This window comes from Xyrauchen texanus, chromosome 33 (genome assembly GCF_025860055.1).
Source record: "Xyrauchen texanus isolate HMW12.3.18 chromosome 33, RBS_HiC_50CHRs, whole genome shotgun sequence".
In the NCBI taxonomy this organism is placed as follows: domain Eukaryota; kingdom Metazoa; phylum Chordata; class Actinopteri; order Cypriniformes; family Catostomidae; genus Xyrauchen; species Xyrauchen texanus.
In genome coordinates this window covers 12,450,683-12,476,892 of record NC_068308.1, presented here as the reverse complement: position 1 = coordinate 12,476,892, position 26,210 = coordinate 12,450,683, and the positions used below count along the sequence as shown (strand labels likewise).

The 26,210-nt window shown below is 39.6% G+C and overlaps 1 protein-coding gene across 4 annotated transcripts in view; it reads right to left on the bottom strand.

The window, feature by feature from the left end:
* Nucleotides 1–3,448: 3,448 nt before the first annotated feature.
* The window catches only part of LOC127626970 (protein TANC2-like), a 248,763-nt gene continuing 226,001 nt past the window's right edge, over nucleotides 3,449–26,210 (bottom strand). For 2 of the 4 annotated variants that reach the window (XM_052103139.1, XM_052103141.1), the window contains 18 exons: nucleotides 25,919–26,043; nucleotides 21,590–21,821; nucleotides 20,749–20,918; nucleotides 18,981–19,588; nucleotides 18,650–18,758; nucleotides 18,407–18,529; nucleotides 17,813–18,049; nucleotides 16,159–16,626; nucleotides 15,442–15,535; nucleotides 12,715–12,848; nucleotides 12,508–12,631; nucleotides 10,946–11,121; nucleotides 10,593–10,725; nucleotides 8,147–8,179; nucleotides 6,761–6,852; nucleotides 6,510–6,656; nucleotides 5,596–5,696; nucleotides 3,449–5,514 (listed from right to left, as the gene is read on the bottom strand). In XM_052103139.1, the coding sequence (XP_051959099.1) occupies nucleotides 3,450–5,514; nucleotides 5,596–5,696; nucleotides 6,510–6,656; nucleotides 6,761–6,852; nucleotides 8,147–8,179; nucleotides 10,593–10,725; nucleotides 10,946–11,121; nucleotides 12,508–12,631; nucleotides 12,715–12,848; nucleotides 15,442–15,535; nucleotides 16,159–16,626; nucleotides 17,813–18,049; nucleotides 18,407–18,529; nucleotides 18,650–18,758; nucleotides 18,981–19,588; nucleotides 20,749–20,918; nucleotides 21,590–21,821; nucleotides 25,919–26,043 (5,171 nt within the window). In that variant the 3' untranslated portion in view covers nucleotide 3,449. The remainder of the gene's footprint in view (nucleotides 5,515–5,595; nucleotides 5,697–6,509; nucleotides 6,657–6,760; nucleotides 6,853–8,146; nucleotides 8,180–10,592; nucleotides 10,726–10,945; nucleotides 11,122–12,507; nucleotides 12,632–12,714; nucleotides 12,849–15,441; nucleotides 15,536–16,158; nucleotides 16,627–17,812; nucleotides 18,050–18,406; nucleotides 18,530–18,649; nucleotides 18,759–18,980; nucleotides 19,589–20,748; nucleotides 20,919–21,589; nucleotides 21,822–25,918; nucleotides 26,044–26,210) is intronic. The other 2 variants (XM_052103140.1, XM_052103142.1) reach the window with 1 other exon arrangement.

The following is a 26,210-nucleotide window of genomic DNA, read 5'->3' as shown; positions in this document are numbered from 1 at the left end:
TCTAGTGCTTCAAATTCTTTGCTTTTTGGCAAATTTTGCCATTTTGGAAGCCAAAATACTCTTTCCAACCACTTTAATAGGAACACCTGTGCAACTACTTAGTCGCATGAATATCTATTCAGCCAATAGTGTGGCAGCAGTGTAATGGATAAAAGCATGCATGTATGGGTCAGGAGCTCAAGTTATTGTTCACATCAACCATCAGTATTGGGGAAAAAACATTATCTCATTATGACAGTGGCATGGTTGTTGGTGGCAGATGGGCTGGTTTGAGTATTTCTGTAATTGCTGATCTCCTGGGATTTTCACACACAACAGTCTCTAGAGATTACTCACAAAAAACTTGCAGTGAGCGGCAGTACTGTGGATGGAAAAGACTTGTTGATGAGAGAGGTCAACATAGAATGCCCAGGGCAGCGTTTCCCTAAAGCATTGCAAGCGTAAGTTGATCGTAGAAACCATTAGCGCCAGTGGTTTGTATGATCTACTGAAGCTTACGATGCTTCTGGGAAATGATGCCCAGGCTGGTTTGAGCTGACAGAAAGGCTACAGTAACTCAGAACTACTCTGCACAATTGTAGTGAGCAGGAAGAGTATCTCAGAACGCACAACACATTGAACATTGATTCGAACGGGCTTCAACGGAAGACCACCTTGGCACTATTTGATTTTGGCACAATTCTGAGTAAACAAACTGTTGTGTGTGAAAATCCCAGGAGATCAGCAGTTACAGAAATACTAAAACCAGCCCGTCTGCCACCAACAATCACGCCACTGTTGAAATCACTGAGATCACATTTTCCCCATTATTATGGTTGATGTGAATATTGACAGAGGGTCCTGACCTGTATCCACGTGATTTTATGCATTGCACTGCTGCCACATGATTGGCAGATTGGCTAATAAAGTGGTCTGTGAGTATACGTCAACTGTAGCTGGTGGTCCTCTGTCCATGTAAGTCTATGATATTGCTTTCTGTATTGTCATCCACCACCTATTAATTTGATTCATTGCCACTGAAGGGCAAAACATTGCAGTTCTATATTTCTCAATAAGAGAAATTATCTTCCAAGCATGATGGTTATGTATTTGTTTATATACACTTAACCTTTACATAAACTGTATAAAAATGACCACTCACATTTAAAAAAAACACACATTTTGGTTTATTGAAGTCATTAAACGTTGTCACAGCACTCTGAATGCTCACATTTACAGACTAGAAACTCTGCTTAGCAAGCAAGTACAATAAAACCAACTCAAATCTCAACTGAAAACTAAATGAAATGGTCAAACACTTCAGAAGTAAATGCCATGTCTTTACTGTTGTGTGTGTGGTGGTGATGAGAGGTGAGAATTTTGTCAGTTGTGAACATTTTGTTCCTCTGTTGGCTTCTGACATACAACAGATTCTCGAATATCTGTGTGGGGTGGGGTTAAATCATGCGTCAGATTATGTACAGCAAAAATAACTTTCACTGAAACTACATCACCCTAAAGAGACCCTTCACCAGAGTCGTGTTTTCTCAAGGAGTGTTGCTTCCGTTTCTGTATTTATTCAGCTTACCCACAGCTGAGTCACCTCTCGATTCAAGCAGGTTTACACTAACAGCAGTAAGAATGTTAATATGGTTGCCATTAAGGATATTTGTCCATATACTGTATTTTTGAGAAGATCTGCCGAAAGCCACAGTTAAGCTCTGCATATTAATAATATTGCATTCTGAAGCCGAGAACTTCAAAAGGAACTAGCTGATTGTTTTTTTTACACTACAAATACACTATTTCAAAACAGCTGGTTTGCTTTTTGGGAGAGTGTGTGTGTGTGTGTGTGTGTGTGTGTGTGTGTGTGTGTGTGAGATGCCGCTGAACTGTTTGACATGTAAGACTCTTATGTCCTCCTCACGCTGCATTTGACGATGCATTTGCAGAGAAAAAGATTTTGTATGCATAAACACATTTGGCCACTATATACAGCAAGTACACTGCGTTCTATAAAGGCTGTTATATACACATTATATATCTTTTTAAAAACATAATTCTGCTCTTTTATATTACGGTTCATTCATCTGCTTGAAAAATTAGAATTGCACCAAGGACAATGACTGCTATTTTGTTTTCTAGTAGTACAACTAATCACAGGTTATTCTCCAGTATTTACTGAACATTTGTAAGTAAGGATGTTTTATCCCAGATCCCTAAAAACAAAAACACTTCCAACCCCCCAGTATTCAAATGACATACAATCCTTACAAATGAATAAAGTGCTCTCTTCAGAATGTCACAGACAATCAGTGCAGACCAAAATAAAGAAAAGTAAAAAATGTAAAGCAAACATACTTCACTTGATACTGACACTTCTCTGTGACAATGCAGTATTCCATTTCTTAAAACAATACAGAAACCAAAAAAGACTAATATTACGATTCTATCTGCAAACTCCCCTGAAACTTGTGTTGCGATGTATAAAGTACATACTGTAAAGTTAATAAGACTTCTATGGTGTGATACATTCTTCCACTTGAAAAATGATAGTTTTGCCACTCCAGTGTTTGGTAATTAAATATGCTAATTTTATTATTAAGAAGAAAAGAGATATCCACAGAATTTTGGGGTTAGTTAAAAGTTAGCATTTTAAATGGGCTCATTCCCAATAAATTTATTGAAATAATATTATTGCCACTCTACAACTGTGAATTTTGACACAAACGTTGTCTCTGCTTGGTAGCCACAACTGAAAAGTAATAACTCCGTAAAGTTAATAACCATTTTCAAAAGCCAAAATCAATACATAAATAAGAAATTAATACAATAATTTTTTTTTACATCATATAACTTAATTATAAATATTAATTTTTTCCTTCGGTAACTACATCTTAGATTTTCTGAACATTTTTAACTTTTTAAAGTACTGAACAATACAACATCATGATGTCCAGTAAGCCTAGCAGTTTTGTTAAGTTTCATTGGGAAGAGAGAACGAGTAAGAGAGAGAATTATTTTTAACAAATAGATTCCCAGTTTCATACACTTTAGTACAGTGAACAATGGCAAGATACACTATTCCTCTGTGTGTAGGCCTCACCAGTGTCAAGAAATGTGCTTTCTTATAATGTGCAGAGTTTTAAAGAACGTTTTCACTTGTATTCTACAACTCCAAAGGGGTGCTTTCATGGTTTTTGGAACCTGTTCACCACCCAAGTTCTAAAAACTAGGTTTTTAACAATAGATTGAGTTCAACTTAAGTAGGGACAGATATTTGTACAGACCTGTAACACTGTTTTTTGTTTGTTTTTTTTTTTGTTTTTTTAATTAAAAGTATTTTTCCTATGCTTTATTCTATACACGAAATACTGATTATAATATCCTGGAACTACATGGTCCCTTACATTACTGACACAAACATTCACTGTCACACACACCTTTTTGCCCACTCTATTGGGTGCCTATTAAACGTTTGACTCCACAAAGGGTCTCTTTGGTTTGATGGGCGAGGTGGGACCTTGTCTGGAATCACGGGAAAGCTGGCGGTACATGTTCTCCTGGTAAGCCTGTGCAACAGGCATTGTCCGTGCCACTTTAACATCCTGGTATGTGGGCACCTGGCTCACCCGTTCCAGGAGGTCTCGATCACGGGCCCCTCCATTGGCGAGCTTTCCCAGGGAGGAGGGCTGTGATTGGGCATAAAATTCCTCCTCCAGCATATGTCCATTCTGGGCATTATTGGTCTTATTGTAGTAGGCGATATTGCCTAAAGAAGTGGGTGGGCTGTATGAGGAAGCAGTGGAAGCCTGGTGGATTAAATTGCCAGGTGATGTGGGGCTAGTGATTACTGATTCCACAGGCCAAGCACGGGAAGGCTGGTGAAGGTACTGCTGCTGAGTCCTTGCAGTCTTGTCAATGACGCCCATGAACGGGGTGGTCCGGGATCGAGCGGGTTCTCCTGCGAAGAGCCCGCTCTGAGAGGGCGACAGGGCAGATGGTTCGTCAAAGCTTCGGTCATATGCAGCTTGCAATGGGATTTCCATTTGGGCCATGGAGGAGGTTCTGAAGCCAGGGGCTAGATTGCAGCTGGAGCCTGAGGAGATATTAGTGCTAGAGGGGGAGAAGCGAAGATTTACACTCTGGGAGTGGATCAGTGGTCTAGGGGGTTGTACATGCTGCTTTAGGTCACTAGTGTTGGCACTGATAGGTCTGCGCATAAGCTGAGGGATCTCGGGAGAGCCTAGTTGGCAAGATGGCAGAGCGGAGGCTGCCACTGCCCTCTCAAGTTCATGCTTCGAGACAGGGTAGTATGCCGCTGACTGACTGCGACTGATCTGGGGGGTTTGGCTGAAGCGCATGCCTCCAGGTCCCCCTGTGGTGGAACGGTAGGCTGAAGCAGGGCGTTGGGGGAGTTCTTCTTTCCCCAAGTTTGTTTCTAGAACCCCACCAGGTCCACTTCGGCCTCCATGCTGACAGAGTGCCCCAACACTAAGGCTGGATTGCACTTGAGACATGGACCGGCCATCCAAGGAGGGCTGGTACACCAGCCTGGCCCCCCGCTCTCGTTCCCTGTCAACTTCCATGGAACTACCCTGGTACCTGCTGCTGAGTGGGTGAGCCAGCTGGCTGAATACATTGTTACTGGGCTGGTTAGTGCGGATAATCTGTGCCATAGAGGGCTGTAGGCGGAGACCCTGAGCCTGGTGGTGCTGGCTGGACTGGGAGCTTTCTGAAGGCTGTGATTGGAGCTGGAAGGAGCGTTGGCTGCTCATCTTCAACAGTGGCGATTTAGGTCGGCTAGGGAGAGGCTCCTGCTGGTAACGGACTGGAGAGCCAGACTGGGATCGATACAAACAAACACTCTCCACTGGAGGGCTAGCCCTGAATGGAAACCCACGCCGAAGAGGAGAGGGTGGAGGACTCTGATAGTCCATCCCCTGGTTCCCTCCACTGCCTATGGGTGGAGGGCTAAACCGGTAGGAGGATTGATGGGCAGGTGAGGTGTGGGGTGGACTCTGGCGGTAGTGGGAGTTTTGATGTGTAGGGGAGATGCAAGGGGAGGTGGACTGGTAACTATGATGGGTAGGGGATGACATTGAGGAGGAGCTTGGGTGGAACTCAAAAGCCTGCCCACCAGATAGGTAACCCATGTCATGATGGGCTGGAGAAAGGGGAGGGCTATGTAAAATCGCCAGGCTGGAGGTGTTTGAGCGAATATCAGTGGCAAGGCCAAGAGACACAGCCTCTAGCTCTTGTTCCAAGAAATCATCATCTTCAAACAAGTCCTGGACAGGTTCCATGTCATCTAGTCTTGGCTCAGGCGGAGGAGTATGATGAGGGGGCTCCTCATCCTCCTCCACTGGTAAGGGAGATGGAGGTGGAGATGGAGGAGGTTCGAGCTCTGGCTCCTCTGGTTGTGTAACTTGTCTGTACTCCTCCTCCACACGCTGATGAAGGCGCTGGATCTCACGATTGTTGGGACACAGCTTTATGGCTTCCCTCAGATCTTCTAGTGCCTCAGCAAATTGCCTATAAAGTGGAAAATGGGAATATCTAACCACATTGAAGTAACCTGATGTGAAATGAATGAAAGTAAAGGAAGACCCCTACCTGCTGCTACGCTTGGCACGGGCTCTAGCATAGTAAGCTTCATATGATTTAGGCTTCAGCTCCAGGGCCTTGGTAGCAAACTCTTCTGCCATTCCAAAGTCCTGTGGGCAGAATAAAGACATTTTCCAGTCACATATTGATTATATATACTTATTTTATACTCATATCAGCAAGAAATCTACACTACATGGCCAAACATATGTGGACATACAAACTTGCTTGTGCTTTTTGAACAGTCAATTTAAATACATTGGCATAAATAGAGAGTTAATCCTCCTTTTACTGCTGTAAAAGCTTCCACCCTTCTGGGTAGACTTTCTGCTAGTTGGAACATGGCTGTGGGGATTTGCTCTCATTTAGACACAAGAGCATCAGTGAAGTCAGGCACTGATGTTGGGTGATGGGGTCTGATTTGCAGTCTGTGTTCCGTTTCAATGCAAAACTGTTCAGTGGGTTAGAGGTCTGTGCAGTCCAGTCAAGTTCTTTCACAACAGACTCAGAAAATAATTTATTTATGGACCTCACTTAATGCACAGGGGCATTTTTCATGCTGGAACAAAGGTTTCTAAAAAAAAAAAGTTTATCTAAGGAGATTTCATGGTTGTATACTTCATTTTATGCATGTGTTATGCAATGGGTGAAGCTAGATTAGCTAAACCTGTTTATTAGAAGGGGATCTGCACATTATTTAATTTTTAAGTTTTTATTATGTAGCACTGTTGTACTTGTGTATAGACAAATTTCAGGAGTTATAATACAATAGGTATCACAACAATACATCAAAGAAAACCAAAACCAAATTATGTCTCATGATGAGGCATTATAGAAGTATTACATACAGATCCACACTGGCTGCACTTAAAATCAAATGAGATTTTGTAATCATTAATTAGAAAAGTTTGTTCCATTCTCACATTCGTTTTCCTCCGACAGCGAGACAGGTTCAGGAACAAAGACACTTTGAGCTCTTTAAAGGTCTTTAGGTCTTCACTTAATCCTTCACGGGGAAATTTCTTGAGAGCATATTGATAGCGCTGAGCTGCTTCCTTCACTTTACCCTTCTGCAAGTGAAAACAGGATAAACTAGGTAAATAATGCCAAGAACTTTGCTTAAGGTAAAACTGTGGAAACAGCAGAGGTACTGTAGATTTTGAGTAAATCTGACCTTGTAGAAGCCATCTCCCTCCTCCAAAAGTTTACTCAGTAGGATAATCATGATGTCCGGTTTAGATGTCGACATGGCCCAGGTGGCAGGACCTATGGGGTAATAGGATGTTTGATGGGTCAAAATGCAACCAGGGGTTTGAGAGGAAAACACGGCGGGTGGAGGAAGAGTGCTTAGGAGTCACAGTAAACACATGGCGGCATGGACAACAGCATGAGTAGAAAAGATGCCTTCTGCTTGAACTCAGCTTCTCATTCCCTGTTATCTTTACTCTTAATAAGGGTTTTATGTCTTGTACAGGATTTCCCAACCTTTTTTGTCAGCTGAACACCTAACCCATTATCTAATTTGAGTGAAGTGTCCCCCGAGTAGGCCTGTCGCGATTATTCGATTCTTTGATCTAACCATGGTTATTTGAGAGAACAGAGATTATTGTGCCCTTCAAATTCTTATCACATTTCACTGTCCAAATAAGGGAATTTTAAGTAAAATGTCATGAATGCTGCATTTTCAGGATTAATAGCATTATGTGAGCACTCCAAATAAACTCCACCTGTCTCTATATGGGGTAAGGAACCCATATATAATTAGGCTGCATATTTTTCAAGTTTTTAAAGCCTAAAAAGCAATCATATATCCCTATTTTATTATATGCTTACAAGTTAAATACACAACTTTCTAAAGTGTATGTGTATTAAGCACACAATTTCTATAATTTCTAAATCGGCATGTCAAGCCTTAAAACAGACAATTAAATTGTTAATCGCAATTATTTATATGACAGTTAATCTTCAGCCAGCTTTCATAATAGTGACAGCCCTACCCCTAAGAATTTCATTAATGTAACCTATTCAATAAATATAAAGAATTTCAAAACAGCTTTAGTTTATTTTAATGATTGCATTTTTTTAATTACAATTGTTTTTTTTCAGAATTGGCATGTGTATTCAATCTCTTAATTTCCCCAGTTGAGAAACCCTGGTCTATAGATACATAGGGTGAATGAATACAGGTAAAGTGAGATAAATTATGATATTCATCTCAACAAAAATGTGTCCAACTTTACCTGTATTCACCCTACAGATAGATAGATAGATAGATCTAGGAAGGTGGAGACAGTATATAGCCAGCAGACAGACTGCACAAACAGAAAATAAAAAAATGAAAGGTGCAACTTCACTGTATCTTGACTGTAACCCATTAACAATGAACTAACTATGCAACTGTCTACCTCACAAAAGGGTATATATCCTATACTCTAATATACAAGATCTTTTACAGTGCTAGTTAAACCTGCAGCACCAGAACACAGAACAAAGTGGAGGAGAGAGCTGCCAGGATGCCTGAAGGTAAGCAAGATGCCAACAGCCTGAGCGTAAGCATTACCTCCTTTGTGCCGACTCGGCAGCGTTTGACATCCTGTGGCCGGAGGTCGAGGCGAGTAAATGAAGATTAGGGTTGAAGGAAAGTGGGATGGAGTGAACGGCGCAATCAGAGGTGGTGAAGAGAGTGGCGTGTGTGTATAGGTGAGCGAAAGAGGAATTGAAGAGAGATGCAGTGGTCATGGAAGAAAGGTGAGAGAGGACACAAAAACGCAACGGTGAGAGGCGGGAACAGCTTCAGCCCTAGAATAAAAAATGTTAAGTAAAACAACAAAACAACAACAGAACTAACAGCAATCACCTATATCAGGGGTCTAAAACTTATATTACCTTCTGTTATTGCCGCATTATGCAGTTATTGATACATGGACAGACCTTTACGAAGTTCTAAATTTTTAATGGAGTAATGATGCCTGAGCTTTGATGTAATGGTCATTTATTTAAATATATATATATATATATATATATATATATATATATATATATATATATATATATATATATATATATATAGACTAAAACTGTATAGTAAATTTATACATATGTTTGTTAATAAAATCATGTTTTTATAGGACTGTCGATTTAACACATTAATTCAGTGTGATTAATTATATTAAAAATAACGTTCCTGTAATAAGAAATATTTCAACCATCAGGCCAATTCAAGCTTAAAGTACCACCTTCATGTTTTCAGCAGGGGGCAGTACGCCCAAATCCAGCTGAACAGGTAGTCAGGGTGTCATGCACCAATTATTTCTGAGGGGGCATAAAGGTCAGCCACAGCTTTGAAAATTGTATTCCGTGTTCAGTGAAAGTGATAACTAATTAAATTTAAAAAATTTACTAAATAAAATAGTTTGTATTTCTCGATGAGTGTGTTATTTCTCTGTGGTTTCTTCTCATTGTTAAAATAGTTTAACCATGAATAGAACTCAGCGTAAATGTGAAATGTGCCAGCTGATTTTTTGTTATCTGAGACGGTCAATGACATGCAGAAGCGGTCAAATGTAAAATATTTTTATCTTGTGAACGAGCGGCCGCCTCGATCCGCTCAGCTGCCCACGCCATCTTTCTCCCATTAAAAATACGGAACCCGTGGCAACCGAGAACAATGTAAAACTGCCTTTTATAATGACAGGAAGGAAGAGGATTTTCACTGAAATAGGATAATAAATCGCTGCTTTGTTTAAACATGAAGAAGAGTGTACGTAAACATTAAATTTAACTAGGGGTTGTGCGACTACTAATTTGTAATAGTTGACTAGTTGAGCCAATTAGTCAAGTAGAATTTGACTAGTCATGATATCACACAACCTTAGTGTTAACATAATAAAATCGCGAACTTACCATATGTCTGTAAAGTTATATCCATTAACTTGTAATACAGTAAACTATATTATAATGTATGTTGTTTCTGGTAAACGCCGGTAAATCCCTGATGTTATTACACTTAAATCAGATTAACACGTGTTTAATATTTACGTCTTGTAGTTATACTTTTAAAACAATGTCTATTTTAACATTTGTGGACTGACCCCATTCACATTGTATGTGCCGAACTGTAACGCGCAATTTTTGCTTTTTTTTTTTTTTTTTTATAAAAGAGGGACAAGTTTCCTCTTTAAGAAATAAGCTTAACTTGAATTGAACCCAGAATATTCCTTTAGGAAATACAGGATAACATTAATGGCCAAACCTTTAGGCCAGTGCACAAAGTAAAAACTAAATTCACAGATTTAAAGCTGAAGTATGTAATTTCTGCGACACTAGCTCTATAGAACGGAATTGCAAAAGTAAACAATGTTTTTCGAAACAGCTTTCCGAATACACCCCTCGTCTGTAGTTGTTCAGATATTACCTCCCCCAACTTACACCATTGGTTGAGTAACGTTGTTTAGGCGGGTCTAAACAGGTCACTCAATATAAACACAGGATTTTTTATAGCACCACAGAGACACACTGTTTACAGTTTTTGAGGAAATTAACCTATTAATGGCTTACTTATGGCTGTCTCTGCATATTAAGCTGGGATAGAAGAAAGTATTTTAATACTGCAAAAGTTACACACTTCAGCTCTAAGGAAAAACAATGGATCTAAGTAGAAACAATTAACACTTAATTGAGTGAATAAAACTTGTGGCCCATAGTTTTGAGACCCCTGACCGATCTCTTAACAACCAGTTGAGAAACAGAGAAAGAGAAAGTAAGTGGAGTGCAGGAGACAGACAAACAGGAAGATAATAAACAGAGTGAAAAAAACCCACATTCAACATGTGCAGAAAGTGTCATCCTTAGCAGATAGAGACACGGTAACCAATAACAGCTGCAGTAACTGAAGTGAAGCACAGAGCAGCAGCACACTAGAGCAGCCGAGCACACTCACAACACAAGCTGAGCTACGTGAAAACACACACTCACACAAACTATACACCCTGTGAACTTTGCCATACCGATTTTGGCTCCTTTCTTAAGCAGGGCGACCACCACTGATGTGTTTCTACAGCCCACAGCTCGATCTAGAGGACGCATCCCACTGTAGTCCACATGCTCTATCAAAGCCCCATGATCCACCAGGAACTGCACCTAAGAGACAGAGAGAGAATGAGTGGAGAAAAGAAAGATATTTTACAATTTGGAGCATATTTTATACTCTTTTTATGCTCTCTTAATGTCTCATTATTACATTCAAGTAATATAATTAAAATTATGTAAGTATATAATTAAAATCTAATTAATTGAGAATTTGTAAGTTTGTTAATGGTTAAGTCAGTGTTCAATTTCTTTAACAATTTTTAACAATTACCACTTCTGAGTCTCCATAGAAGGCAGCCAGATCGAGAGGCGTCCTTCCATTTTTATCAGCATGATCTGTGGCCGCACCCCTTTCCACCAAGCAGCGAACCACAGAAAGATGCCCTTTCAAACATGCCCAGCTGAGCGCAGTCAGCCCCTCCTTATCCATAAGATCAACAGATGCATCTGGACATGAGCAAGACATCGTACACATAAGGTCATCGTCTCTAGACTAACAGTGGCAAAAGTATTTGGACACTGAAGTCCCATTTTAAAATGTCTGTATGTCACTTTATTAGATAAAGTGACATACAGACATCAAAATGACAAAAAAATGACAAAAATATTTGTAATCAACAAATTATGCTAGAGCATTATCGGCATGATCTGTTACATGATCTACGTTATACAGTATACTCAAAGTCAGTGGGTATTGCCATGAAGTTTTGGTATTTTCGTTTAAGCATGCGCTAAGTCTATCCGCAATGGCTTGGCAAAATCACGTACGCAAGGCGATAATGGGCTGGGTCAAGAGCAAATTAATTCTGAGGTTCTTCATCAGTTATGCACCATCTGCATACTATTATATATTCCATTCCGTGTGAAATGTCGATGTACATGAATACAGCCCATTCATAAGAATTTTGTAGTATAAATGGGCTGTATGCAATGAATTAGAAGAATAGAAATAATGACCTTTTGTGTCTTACATTCTATTGCACAATAGCTACGTCCTTGCTGTGAACTCTCTCCTCTTTTATCTGCCATCTTTTCAGTTCTATGGTGTTTAGTGGAGCAATACAACCGAGGATGTTTGTGTTTCCTCCAGCCTCGAGGAATCCCGTACTATGTGACTGTGTTGCTGGCTGCGTTGCTTTGGACCGCAATGTATTGTATATATTTTATGTTCTCTATCAGCCTCTATGGAAAATTTTTCTCCCTTCCTGCTCACCCGTTTCACCTGCGGTCTTGACACTGTTACGGAACACTAGAAACATGCTCTCCTAGTGATAATGTTTCTCTTAATGTTTTGGGCTCTAATTTTATGTGCTACATGCAATTTTTTGGCAATATCTTATCCAGTTTTCATGAGAGTGTTAATTATAATCTCAACTTCCGTTCCAGTGCAATAGCAAGTGGGCGTGGGTGCTAGTGTTTGTGCTACTGTGGGTGTATGCATGCAAACTGAGAGTGTAGTATTCTATGTTAATGAAGTGCCGCAAAGCGCAGTTTGCTATTTTGCTAGTTTGCTATTTTAAGAAATAGGTCATACGACAGCACAATACACAAGCACTCCCACCCACGGCCACTTGTGCAAGCACAAAAATTGCATTTAGATTTAGATTTCTCAAGAAAATTGAATACGACAGTGCACAGTCGTTGGGCATAGTGCTGCACAGTCGTTGGGCATAGTGCTGCACAAAGCGTGGTCACGAAAATAGAGCCCTTTGATATTGAATTTATAGATCTGTAAGTATGACTTTGATGAGTTTGACAAAACATACTACATTTGCCCTTTATCGCTATTAGGGTATCATTTAATTTTGTAGACATATGTGGTTTATTTCTTACCCTGAGCCAGTAAAAACTCCACCGTGTCCAGGTGTCCCTCTGAGGCAGCCATCATGAGTGGAGTACGCCCCTGTTTATCAGCCAGGTTTACATCTGCCCCATGGGTCAATAAGAGGTCCACAATCTGAAAGAACAGGTAAAGCTGAGACATGAACACACAGTCTCTATTTCTAAAGGAAAGATGGAGGGAGAGTGTTTATTCATTACCTGCCAGTGCCCTTGACGCACAGAGCTGAAGAGTGGCACCAACCCTCTCTGGTTGGGCTGGACCACAGAAGAGCCCTGTTCCAATAAAAGCAGACAAACCTCCAGCTTGCCCCGTCCTGCTGCTGCTGACAGTGCTACGGAGAAGTGCAGAAGACAGCTGTCAGTCATACTGAAGGAAGTGAGCTCTGTTACAAAACCTAGACAGCTGCCCACCTAGACAGCATTTTTAAAGCTGCTCCAAAAAGTAAGGATTATTAGGGTTTTGGGCCTTCTCCAAGGTCAGATATTCAATCTAATAATACATGAATGGACTATATTTATGTGTTATGTATTTTTTGCTAAGCAGAGTATAAAGTATTTCTAGCATATAAGTCCACTCGGTGGCAATCTTTGGAATGCTCTCAGGCACCTATTTGTTTATATAAACAAGCGGCATACAAGAGCACCTCCTATCTACTTGAATGGGGAAAATCCAAAATCTCCAAAATGGTTGAACAAGATTACGATGAAAGAACATTAAAATCAGTAAAATCTGACAACACTGGAATCATAAAATGTGCTCCTTTAACTCAGATTACACTAAAACAAAAATTCCCAGCTTGTATGGTTAATGCGCATGTGCATTCTAGAGTTGATTGACAGTTACAGTCTGTATCTAAAAGTTGACTGCTTGTATGGTTAATGCGCATGTGCGTTCTAGAGTTGATTGACAGTTACAGTCTGTATCTAAAAGTTGACTGCTTGTATGGTTAATGCGCATGTGCGTTCTAGAGTTGATTGACAGTTACAGTCTGTATCTAAAAGTTGACTGGCCTATAAAAAGCCCTGGTCATCAGCATTAGGTGTGTAAATATTAGCCAAAATCAACCTTTGCCCTGAATTTTAGCTAAAACAATAATGACTCTTCCTAATTTATCATTAATCTGTTTGAGAATTGTATATGTTTATTTATCAATGTAATGACTCCCATGTTCTTTCTTGAGCTAGCACTAAAGAAAACATGTCCACCCCATATCTTCCCTACTTTTTCAGCTTCCTGTGGGGAAAGATGATTTTCTTGAAGAAACACTATAACATATTTCTTACGTTTAAAAAATAAATAACCTTTCTTCTTTTTATGTGGTGCCCCAACCCATTCACATTCCATGTGGAGAAATAACATACTCATATTAACATTTGACATTGTTATATAATAGTCTAAATAAATTGTCAAAAACAAGATTATACAGACCACATTCCCACATTAGTGCAATACTATAATAAATCAAACCCCGAACTCCCCGAACCAAACAAACAGAAAAAAGAAAAATGTACGCATTAAACTTGCGCACGACAGCGCCAACCTCTCAACTCAAAAGGTCCATGTATGCCTACAAGAGCCTCCAAGACAACTTTGCCATCGGATTACTCAAGTCCAGTGCTTCTGCACACATTTTATGAGGCAAAATTGCATAAAAAATACTTTGTAAAACAAACCCCAGCCAATAGGCAGAATAAACACAAAGAACGTGTAGATTCATTCACAGAACTGCCTCGAAGGTGTGTTCCTCCACAAAACTTCAGCTTGAGCATGTAAGTGTCTTCAGAGCCTGAGGATTTTGACTTATTTGCCATGTTTAACTCACAGAACAAATATGTGACTAGGTATATCGAATCTCACCAGATTATAACAAGAAAATAATAAAAAACTAGCAAAGTGCACAGAGCTTGACGCTCACAAGTCTGACCTCTATTTCAACTTCTTTTGGTTAAAAATTGTGTTTAATAGTGGAATTCCTGGTGAACAACGACACAACCCATGATCCAGCAGAGAAAGATCCACCATTCAGAGAACTGCAGCCAACAAAGCTCATCAATCAAGTCCTTGATATTTTTGTCTGATTTTAAAATATTTTTTTTGCTTCAAATCCAAGTTTGTAATGTTGTGATTAACCTTGGAGCTCGTTGGTTTTGTTCATGGCTTACAACTCTAATGGAGGAATTTATTGTACTGTAAGCCTATGGAAAAAATTTATAGGAAAATATAGAACCCAGAAAGCTGAAAAGGTGGGTGGGCACAGTTGTGCTCTATTGAGTTGAGTTTCAGTTCACGTGGCACATTAGTAAAATAATTAGGAGAATTCTGCTCAAAACATCACACTTGTGAAGTGACTAAAATTGAGTTATACAGTATTTGAGTGCTGATTTTTCTGTGCCTTTCTGTCCAAAATGCAGAGACCAATGTTGGGTAGTAACAGATTACAAAAAGTACTTGTAATTAGACTACATTACATTTTATAAACAGATTACAGTTACTTGTTTTAAGTATTGTACTTAATACATTAAAAATTAATTATTAGATTTTAATCAGAACATGCAATAAGTAATCCAAAAGTAATCCTAAAATATACAGTTACTAATTACAAGTTTAGTCATTTAAGATCATATGTTTTCAGATGTTTTAACAACACTGACAGACACACTGATAGTCAAGTAAGTTTTATTTGTATTGCACTTTTCACAAAACACATCCTTTCAAAGCAGCTTTACAGACAATGAGTGAAGTTGTCATGATATCAGAGACACTCCCCTCGAAATACAAACACAAATGGCCACGTAAAATGCATTTGAGACGCATGTAATACCACATATGATTGGTAACGTGTCTCGATTGACCACTTGTGATCTGATAACCCAAGACTGATGTTAATACCAGATGTAAATACAGTCAATGTCATGGAGCTCTACCTGTCTCTCCCCACAGAGTATCATAGCTGTTAATCTGGGCACGTTGTGTGTCCTCTTCATCCCTCTCAGGCAAGTCCAAGAGATAAGATACAATCTAAAAGACATAGACATCATTTGTAGCCATATGAGCAAGGAGCAAGCAAAGAATTTGTACATTTATCTATCCTTAACATTAATTCACTCAGTGCCGGCCCTGCCTATTAAGCGACTATGCCACTGCATAGATCCCCGTGGCCACCAGGGCCCCAGCACAGGTTCAGTATAGCCAAATAATTACTTGGAATAAGTGTAAATAGCACTGGGCACACAGCCCGGCTGTGCACATAGTCCGATGGAACCTATCAAAACTATTTAAAATATTATATATGCTTTGAAGAAAAGTCATGCAGAGATAATTAAGTGAATTTGAACATTGTTGGCTTAAGACCTGATGCGGTGACATGAGTAAGACAGCTGATTAGTTGCATGGGCGAACCATGTTCAAGTCTACCTTTTACCAATTTCACTATTCTCCCCTTATTGTTACATGCAAGCAAAGGCAGACAGTTGCTGTACATGCCATCAGAAAGGCATTTATTTTAAATAAGTTTACATAAAGCATCTTAGGATGGTGTGATATCACTGAAATCCAATTAGCTTTGTGTAAATGCAGTGTTCTCATCATGATCGGGGGCTTAACAAAGGGTCAATTGTATGTGATGTAAAACAGAAAGTTACCTCTGTGTAACCCATGCTGGCTGCTGCTATAAGAGCCTGCTGCACTGCAATATTCTTGTTGAAGGTCACTGGTTGTGATGATGTATGTTGCTGAGTCTGTGCTTGTGTCTGTTGTCCTGTCTCCTCTGGAGACTCTTGCTGTTCCTCCGTCTGAGGCTCAGCCTCCTGTTCGGACTCCTCCGTTGTTTGTGGCGAATCAACCTGTTGCTTGGTCTGCTCGGGGCTTGAGGGCTGGGACTGCTGGGGCATGGCCTCCGTGGGGGAGGGTGTGGCCTGTGATGTGGGAGAGGACGTGGCCTGTGTTGGAGAGGGCGTGTCCTGTGATAGTGTAGGGGAGGGGGTCTGGAGCTTTGTCTGATGCCCTCCAGAGCCCCAGTCACTCTGAATGAGGAACTTCACCACCTCCAGGTGCCCACGAAGAGCAGCATGCACTAGGGCACACTGACCATTTTTGTCCAAGTGGTCAAGCTGTGTTGAAGACAAAATGCTGTTATCAAGCTGTAGTACTTATAGTGTTGTGGAGCAGTTTTGGGTACGTTTCCACTAAATACTTCCACTAAGTAATCCACTAAAGATTACGAATCATCTCTCTGAAACTGTTACTGATTACTTCATTGAAAAGTAATTACATTACTAATTACTTTACTTTTAAGACATTTCACCAATCAGTTTTTGTTTTTCTGCTCAATTAATTCAAAATTGTCTCTTTATTTCCTACTTTAATCACTTCAAACTGTGCATAGCTTGTAACTTGGCAAGCAACAGTTTTAAAGTAGATTTCCGAACAGTGAGTACGAAATCCAAGAGACTATGGTGGATATACGGTTATTAAGGCAGTGGCAGGCGGTGACATTTTCAATCGGGTATGCTGTAACATCGCAAGGGCAGCGCATCGGCGTAGGACAAACTCAAAGGCAGACCAAAATCAGAGACGAAAAATAAGAAACACCATGGCAGATGTAGAGTCAAAAGTATGCGAATTATCCTATCTTATCCAAGTGCCAAATGCGAACCACCAACTGCTGCTTAAAGCGTCATTACGTTATGATATGTAATGTAGCTAACGTAATGGTTATGCTCACTACGTTTTTAATCCATGTTGCCAGATAATGTGTATTTTATGTATGTCAAAAATGTGGGGAATATGTTTTCAGTGGATTTTCACTAAATGTTTTGAAAAACATGAAAAGGTAAATTTATGGTTTACTCTGTTAATTTGATTTAGTTGAGATAGTTTGGCATCAACTGCATTTAAGTGATTTCTATAATCTGTATCTGGCATCTGCATAATTTCTTCGCTAGGGTGAGCAATTTGTGTTCAACTTTTCTAGCACATAAAACCGCCCACATGCCAGCCAACCATGACGACGATTTACAAATTGCAGAAAACTACCATCGTTTGGCAATGGAATAATTTGAGGATGGCGACATACATGTTTCCAACATTTTATTATGTAAATAAGCTTTCTGTTACACCTCAAATGACAAGGAAATGTATATTAATGTTAATATTAATAAGCAAATCCCCACACTCGTGTATACAGAGCATTTGCAGCTTATATGGACCGCACATCATTGGTAAAAGGTAACGTGTGCATTACTTGCAACGGATATTACATTTTTTGGCAACTGTATATGTTAGACGCTCTTGTACCTTTGCTTTCCTCTTGCAGAGGGCAGTAACTATCCCCAGGTGTCCAGCGGCAGCTGCATAGCCAAGAGGAGTGAGGCCGTTCTCAGATGCCGAGTCTACACTGGCCCCATATTCCAGCAGCACATTCACCAAGTCTACGTAGCCCAAATGAGCATGGACGCACAGCACTGGAGCGTTGTTCAAAACCTCCGTACGGTAGTTCACATTAGCCCCACCCAAAACGAGTAGTCGTGACACCTACATAAAAGTAAAAAAGCAAACAAAAAATAACATTTACAAGTTGGTAAATGGGCAAATGTACACTGATGAATTAATTCAATAAGAAATAGAGATCAACTGATTATTTTTATGACAGGCATGATAATTATATATTTTTATTTTTAAGTGTCCGATAACTTACAGTATATGTAAAAACGTTTTTTTTTGTTATATTTATTTATTCTTTAGGATATTCAATATTAATATTGAAAAATTATACAGTAATAATGGCATTTATCAATAGACCAGATATTAAACTGATTATCGTCTATCTCTAGTAAGACCCAAGCATGCTCCTGCAGTAACATTGACAGTTGGTTTGAAGTGGAAGAGTACCTTTATGTTTGGGGTATAAAGGTTTCTCAACGATGAAAGAGCAGTAGATAAACTCTCAGTACTGTATGACACCCAAAGCCCTTGCAAGATAGATGAGGAAACCCCGACCTTCTTACTCAGGCCCTAAAGCATGATAGAAGAAAATTATAATGGGGCAAAAAGCCTTATTGCATTAAAGTATTACCTGAAAAAATAGGGGCATAATGGTGATTTGTTATCACATACTTTGCATAACGCTCTTACCTTGAAGATGTGTGCTTTAAGTATGTGGTGACCCAACTCAATTGTCTGCTGCCTGTTTAGTTTGTTCTCTTGTCTGGAGAACCAGAAAGCTAGAAGAGTATGGCCATTCCTTAAAAAAAAGAAAACAACATACAGAAAGTGTAAGATATATACTACTTAAGATAATACTTTAAGCTTTAATTTAAAGGTAACAGAGAACAAAAGTGTAGAAATTTGTAGGCAGAGTCCAAAATTAACTTTTGTTGCACACGCTAAAAGGTAGGTGGACTGAGAAAATGTACCAGCCATATATATTTCTTACTAGCAATAAAACTGCAGTGGCTGAGCTCACCTGGGATCACAAAGGAACTTGGTCTTCTCCCCTTCTTCTCTCCAAATCAACCACTCTCTAAAGGAAGGATGCACAAACATGCGTGTTCCATCACGTCTTTTCACCAGAAACACTGACAGGTTGTCCATCCTCTGCTGGAAGTCTTCCCATTCCAGAGTGCCCTTCACAGAACTGGCGTTGATGGCTTGGTAGATCTGCTCATCTGTAAGAGGGTGCAGCGAGGCCAGGGCGACGTTGAGCAGCGGCAGGGCCCTTTCGAAGGACGACTGCGTGGGGAAGCGCATGTTACATTGCAGAAGGTAGACTTCAGCTAGGCTAACTGGGACCACCTTGTAGTTGGAGCTTTTGAGGACCAGATAACCACGTTCGATCAGGTCAAAGGTGAGCTTCAGGTAAAGAAGGGAGCCCTGACTGAGAGCCTTGAGGTGGGAACTGAGCTTGCCGAAGCTGGTGTTGTCCATCTTGCCGTTAAGGGAGATATTGTTCTGGATCTCGGCACTGCTGTGGATGCGGTGCAGGATGTAACCCTGCAGATCCTGGTCAATGGCGTCATTTTCCTCCAGAGCATCCAGAGAGATCCGGTGGAAGGGGAGAGTTTTGGTGATTTCCTACAAGGAAGATGTTAGACCTCAGTAGTCGAACACTGAAAAGTGATAACCTGCAATTGTTACCTTAAGGAGCTATTTTTATGAGTATCATGACGATGATCTTTCCCCAATGACAGCTTCTCTCTTTTATGTGTCTTGGTGTCATGCTGTCATTGTTTGTAGGCTCTATTTTCTTGACCAAAACACAACAATTGTGCCCACTGTCTTATATAATTTTCTGAGAGCACTAATTCTAAGGTCAATTTTTGTGCCAGCACAACTGGGAATGGATGGGATTGTTTGCGCTATCTGTGGGTGTATGCTCCCCAATTTTCCAATTTCCTGAGAAATAGGTCATTGCAATAAGATATATCAGAACCACGTCTGTTTTTAGTGCAAAGTTTAAAATCAGTTCCTGCATTCGTAGTTTGGAGATTCCACCAGCAGGTCGTAATAAAGTAATAAACTCAGTAAATATTGGAACATCAAATTATGTCCCTGAAAATCACTGTTGTAGCCATTTTATGAAACAAAAATGAGATTTATGTTAAACTATCTTAAGATCATTGTTTATTTTTAAATTCATATTTACAATTGTATTTATGATCTAATTTGTAGTGTTATATTTCAACCAGTTGTTGTAGAGTGATTTTTAAGTCACTGCAAAAGAAGCCTTTGGAAGAAGTTGGAGAGGGTAAAATGTTTGGATTTTACAGGAGGTGGTTATATAGGATATTTTGACTGCTATGTTATTTTGATAATTTTTTCATTTCATCTTAATTGTAATTTGAATTTAGAAATATTTATTACACAGTTAATGCACGAAGAACATAAGTTCATATTTTTAATCTCCTAACTCATTGCATTCAGTCCATTACACTACCAACCTCTTATTAAATGTACTGTCTATTTTTATATTGCTGGTGCTTGACAGGAAATTGTTTATATAATAAGACCCAGATGGTGCAATAACTGAAGAAAAACCTCTGAATGAAATTGCATTTGACCCAGCCCATTAGCGCTTTGCACGTGCAATTTTACCAAACCCACTTGCGCCTAGTCTTAGCACATGCTTACATTAAAATGCCAAATCTTCATGGCCATGACCACTGACTTTGACAAATTGCGTAGCACCGCGCTTAGCGCTAGTGCTCATAAAATAGGGCTCTGTGTGTGTGTACCTGCAGGGAGGTTCTGACAGTAACCACCAGTTTGAGCCAGGCTGGGAACTTGCTGATGGTTTTGCAGAGGAAAGAGACGATGGTGTCACCATAATCTGGTTTGTGGAACTCAGCCTCATTCAGACCGTCAATGAGGATGATGAGGTCTTCATCTGGAGTGATCTTCCTCTCTGAAAAAAGCATACAACACAAACTTTACACAATCGTCTATGGTGTTTTCACAGCATATTACATGTACTACATCCTGATACTGGTAATCCAGTCCAGGTAATCATCCATTATGAATGAACCTTTTTTTAAGTCTCACAAAAGATTTAGTTCTGTATTAATATTTACCATACAAAATCACAAATTCCTAAGGAATATATCAATGACATGCTTATGCAGAGGTATATATTGGCCTACAAAAAACTATTTGGACACTTAAGTTATGCTTAAAATGTATGAATGTCATTACATTAGACCTGCTGACAAACTAACCTTTCTGAGCCATTTTTGCAATTACTTATAACAAACTGTTGACAATACATTTCTAGAGGATGTATGAAGCTCACACAGGTGCCCTAGCAGTTACCACAGTTGGAGATCATCACATTCACTATGGACATGCTCCACTAATATTTGACATCCAGAAAGTGTCACAATATTTTGTCTTCATTTTCAACACTCTATCTGCTTAAAAGTGTGTTTGCACCATCTTTCCTTAAAATAAGTGCCATGTGGTTAGATATTTTGTCAGACAATGCAAAGACATTCATACATTATTAAGTGGCTTAAGTACTTTTTAAAAACACTTTTAGGGCCACTGTACGTGAGTTCATGAATGGGTGAGTTGTCATGCCTTTATAAAGTGCATCCAGTGGATCGAGCACCCCTCGTCTGAAGGCAGTTGGCGGATCTTGAACACAGGAGCGCAGACTGAGCATACTCTGTATGTGCGGCTCTTTCAACAGCAGCTCTCTGTACGCAGCAAGCTGTGGTGAACGACACAGCAGTGCTGCCACATTGTGCACAAACTCTGGAACCAGGCAGGTGTAGGCATTATCTGCTTGACAGTAGTGATACGCTACAACCTGCAGGGGGCAGCAAAGGTAAGAGCAGGTGAGAGAAAGCCAGTTTACTGATGAGACAACTGTACCCAAATAATAGTTCACCTAAAAATTACAATTCTGTCATATTCTACTCGCCCTAATGTCTTTCCAAATACTTATGACATTCTTTCTTCCATGGAACACAAAAGGAGAATTGTGTTTCACGGAAGAGGGGAAGTCATACAGGTTTAGAATGAGATGAGTGTGAGTTAATTATCACAATATTGTACGTTTTGGGTGAACCATTACATTAAGAACAGCAAAAGATTAACTGACTGCAGTAGTGCATCTTTATTGTTCCCCTGAGAAGTACAGTATGAGTGGCAAAGTGCTGAATTGCAATCTGTTTCTCTCCTAATTTGGAACGGGGCCTGACAAGCCTTTCATATAGAGTTTCTATGGGACGCCAGTCTTGGAGACAAGTGCACTTAATTGGCCCCATTAAAGCGATAATTAGTTTAATTAGCTGCTTTATTACTTGATTTGATGGACGGAAATTTTTAAGTTGTGTTGAAGTGATCCAGACTAATGAAGTAAACTTAATAAACAACACAAGGGATCGAGGAAACAAACGTTGTTAAGAAGATCACATACTGTAGGTAGCAGGGGCGTTGTCTCTGAGGAGGATAGGGAGTATAACACTGACAGTGACACAAGAGGAAAAACTATCATAAAAAAGGCAGCACTTGTTTTATCCTACCAGCTAAATGGGATAATCCTTACTTGTTTACAACCATGTTAGTTAGTAAAATAGCACTTTTAAGGATTGCTGAATTCTAGTGTCTTTGTATCAACTAAAAACTAACATATCAGTAGCACTGTAATATCACTGAGCATATAGGCTGGAGTGTGTAATGGGAATCAGCACAATGTAGTGACACATTTCCAGCTCCGATTTCACCTTCATTTGTCCTAGTATTCATTATTCAACATTTCTGAAATAAGCAAGAAGCAAACAGAGCAGGGGGCATGGTGCTGCTCATAATTCAGCTTTACACAGAGAGAGAAGCACATAATTACTGTAATATGTTCCAGTGTATGTCTGTGTGTATGTGTATACAATGGCAAAAAACCCTTTGGAATTACCTGCGTTTATGTAGAGTTGAAGTCAGAAGTTCACATACACCTTAGCCAAATACATTTAAACTCAGTTTTTCACAAATCCTGACATTTAATCGTAGAAAACATTACCTGTCTTCGGTCAGATATTTTATTTCTTTCATCACATTCCCAGTGGGTCAGAAGTTTACATACATTTTGTTAGTATTTGGTATCATTTCCTTTTATCATTGACTTCAGTAAAATGTTTTGGGTATCCTTCCACAAGCGTCTCACAATAAGTTGCTGTAATTTTGGCCCATTCCTCCAGACGGAACTGGTGTAACTGAGTCAGGTTTTTAGACCTCTTTGCTCATACAAGATTTATCAGTTCTGCCCACAAATTTTGGATTGAGGTCAGGGCTTTGTGATGGCCAGTCCAAAACCTTGACTTTGTTATTCTTAAGCCATTTGCCACAACTTTGAAGGTATGCTTGGGGTGATTGTCCATTTGGAAGACCCATTTGTGACAAGCTTTAACTTCCTTTAACGTCTTGAGATGTTGCTTCAATATATCCACATAATTGTCCTTCCTCATGATGCCATCTATTTTGTGAAGTGCACCAGTCACTCCTGCAGCAAAAGACCCCCACAACATGATGCTGCCACCCCATGCTTCAAAATTGGTGTTCTTCGGTTTGTAAGCCTCACCCTTTTTCCTCCAAACAAAATGATGGTCATTATAGCCAAACAGTTTTTGTAACCTTAGACCAGAGGACATTTCTAAAAAAATAAGATCTTTGTCCCCAAGTGCACTTGCAAACTGTTCTTTCTTGCTGAGCAGCCTTTCAGGTTATGTCAATATAGGACTCGTTTTACTGTGGATATAGATACTTGTCTACCTGTGTCCTCCAGCATCTTCACAAGGTCCTTTGCTGTTGTTCTAGGATTGATTTGCACTTTTCGCACCAAACTATGTTCATTTCTAGGAGACAGAATGTGTCGCCGTTCTGAGCAGTATTATGGCTGCGTGGTCCCATGGTGTTTATATTTGCGTACTATTTTTTGTACAGATGAACGTGGTACCTTCAGGTGTTTGGAAATGGCTCCCAAGGGTGCACCAGACTTGTGGAAGTCCACAATTGTTTTTCTGAGGTCTTGGCTGATTTCTTTTGATTTTCCCATGATGTCAAGCAAAGAGGCATTGAGTTTTAAGATAGGCCTTAAAATACATCCGCAGGTACACCTCCATTTCAGTACACCTCCTGTCAGAAGCTAATTGTCTAAACAAAGGCTTGACATCATTTTCTAGAATTTTTCAAGCTGCATAAAGGCACAGTTAACTTAGTGTATGTAAACTTCTGACCCACTGGAATTGTGATCAAGTCAATTCAAAGTGAAACAATCAGTCTGCAAACAATTGTAGGAAAAATGACACGTCATGCACAAAGTAGATGTCCTAAACGACTTGACAAACTATAGTTTGCTCATATTGAATCTGTGGAGTGGTTAAAAATGTGTTTTAATGACTTCAGCCTAATTGCATGTAAACTTCTGACTTCAGCTGTATAAAATTGGGAAAAAGTATGTGAACCCCTAGATTAATGATGTCAACAAGAGCTAATTAGAGTCTGGATTTGGCAAACATGGCATCTAATGATATGAGATTGGAGGTGTGGGTTAGAGATAATTTGACTTATAAAAAGCAAATAAACATTTTGAGTTTGCTATTCACAAGAGGCATCTTCTGATGTGGACCATGCCTCGCAATAAAGAGATCTCAGAAGACCTGCGATCAAGAAATGGTTGCTTTGCATAAAGCTGGAAAGGGTTACAAAGTTATCTCAAAGAGCTTAGATATTCATCTGTCCACAGGCATATTGTTGATGCATTCTATTGTGCACCTTTAGAATCAAGAACAACAAATGCCTAAACCCCATCCAAGAACATTAAGTGTAAACCAGTGGCATACTGCAAATTTATGTTTTGTTTTTTCCCTTTATTTTTTTAAACCATAAATGAACCTTCACAGAATGTGTTGTGCGACAACCTAATAAGAACTTAATATAATATAACAAAAAAAGACATGGCTTGTAGATTATTGATGTAAAGTTGCAGTTTAGTTGCTGAAAGGTTCTTGTAATTTAGAGGTTAAGGGAATGTTAGGGAAATCATTATGCACAACCTAAAACAAATGCTCGATTTCCATAAAATTCTGTAAAAAAAACTTTCCCGGCTAGCCAAAAAAGAACAGTTTTATTATGGGAATGTTCTTGAAACCAAAAACTAACATACCCAGAACACTCAGAGAACCAAAAATTGTTAGTTGGGGTGATGCATTGTTTACTGTGTGTATTGTGATTGTAAATATATTTTTGCCATTTCTGTGGAACATGAAATCGTCTGTGTAAACACACAGAATATATGCCGCTTTAGCAGGGGCTTCCGAGGTGTCCCGTATACCAGTGTGTACTGCCATAACAGGGAAAGCAACGGTCATTTAGGTCCAGTGGCACACATCCGTTGAAATGCAACAGAGATAAAACAAACCACAGGTTGATTTGGAGATGTTGGAGAAATGGGAGCGATCAGACGCAGAGTCCTGGCTGTGCCAAGCAGAGAGAGAATCAACTGTATTAGAATACTAATTTTCTCCCACAAACATTTAAAAAAAATTAAATCACCCAGAAAGGGCAGAGAGAGAGAGAGAGAGAGAGAGAGAGAGAATGAGAGAGAATCGATTATTAATGCATCGACTTAACTAGATCTAATAGCTTGGAAAGAAAATTGCTTTCTGCCTGAATAAATATTTTATGAGGCTCACTGGCTAACGTATTTTTTTTTTTTCATTTTTAAACATATCTGCATAATGCAATAGCTGCGACTGAGACAGCCAGTCTCAACAGGTTAAGACGGGTCTTTTGTGTGTGCTTGTATGTGTGTTAGTGTGTGTGTGTGTAAGAGAGATGAGAGAGCATTTATGTTGTGCATATATAATGGCCAGGAAAAAATGTGAGAACAGTATGTGTGTGTGTTTGCACCTGTGACGCAAGCCTCCTCATGGCCTCCTCCTGTCTCCTCCTCATTTCTGGAGTTCCAGGGCAACTTCCTCCTCCCAGTGTACCATGTGAGGGCTGCGACTGTGTGAGAGGGATACTGTCGCCATCTGACCACACACAAAAACAATACATTTACACATTATTGTGTATGTTGTCCACATTCCCAGTATTAGCCATTGCTAAGGTTTTCTGAGTATTTTATAGCGGGTTGTTAGGGTGTTCTGGGTGGTTCACTGGCTTAAGTTAAAAGAGCCCATCCTTAAGTCCTTGTGAT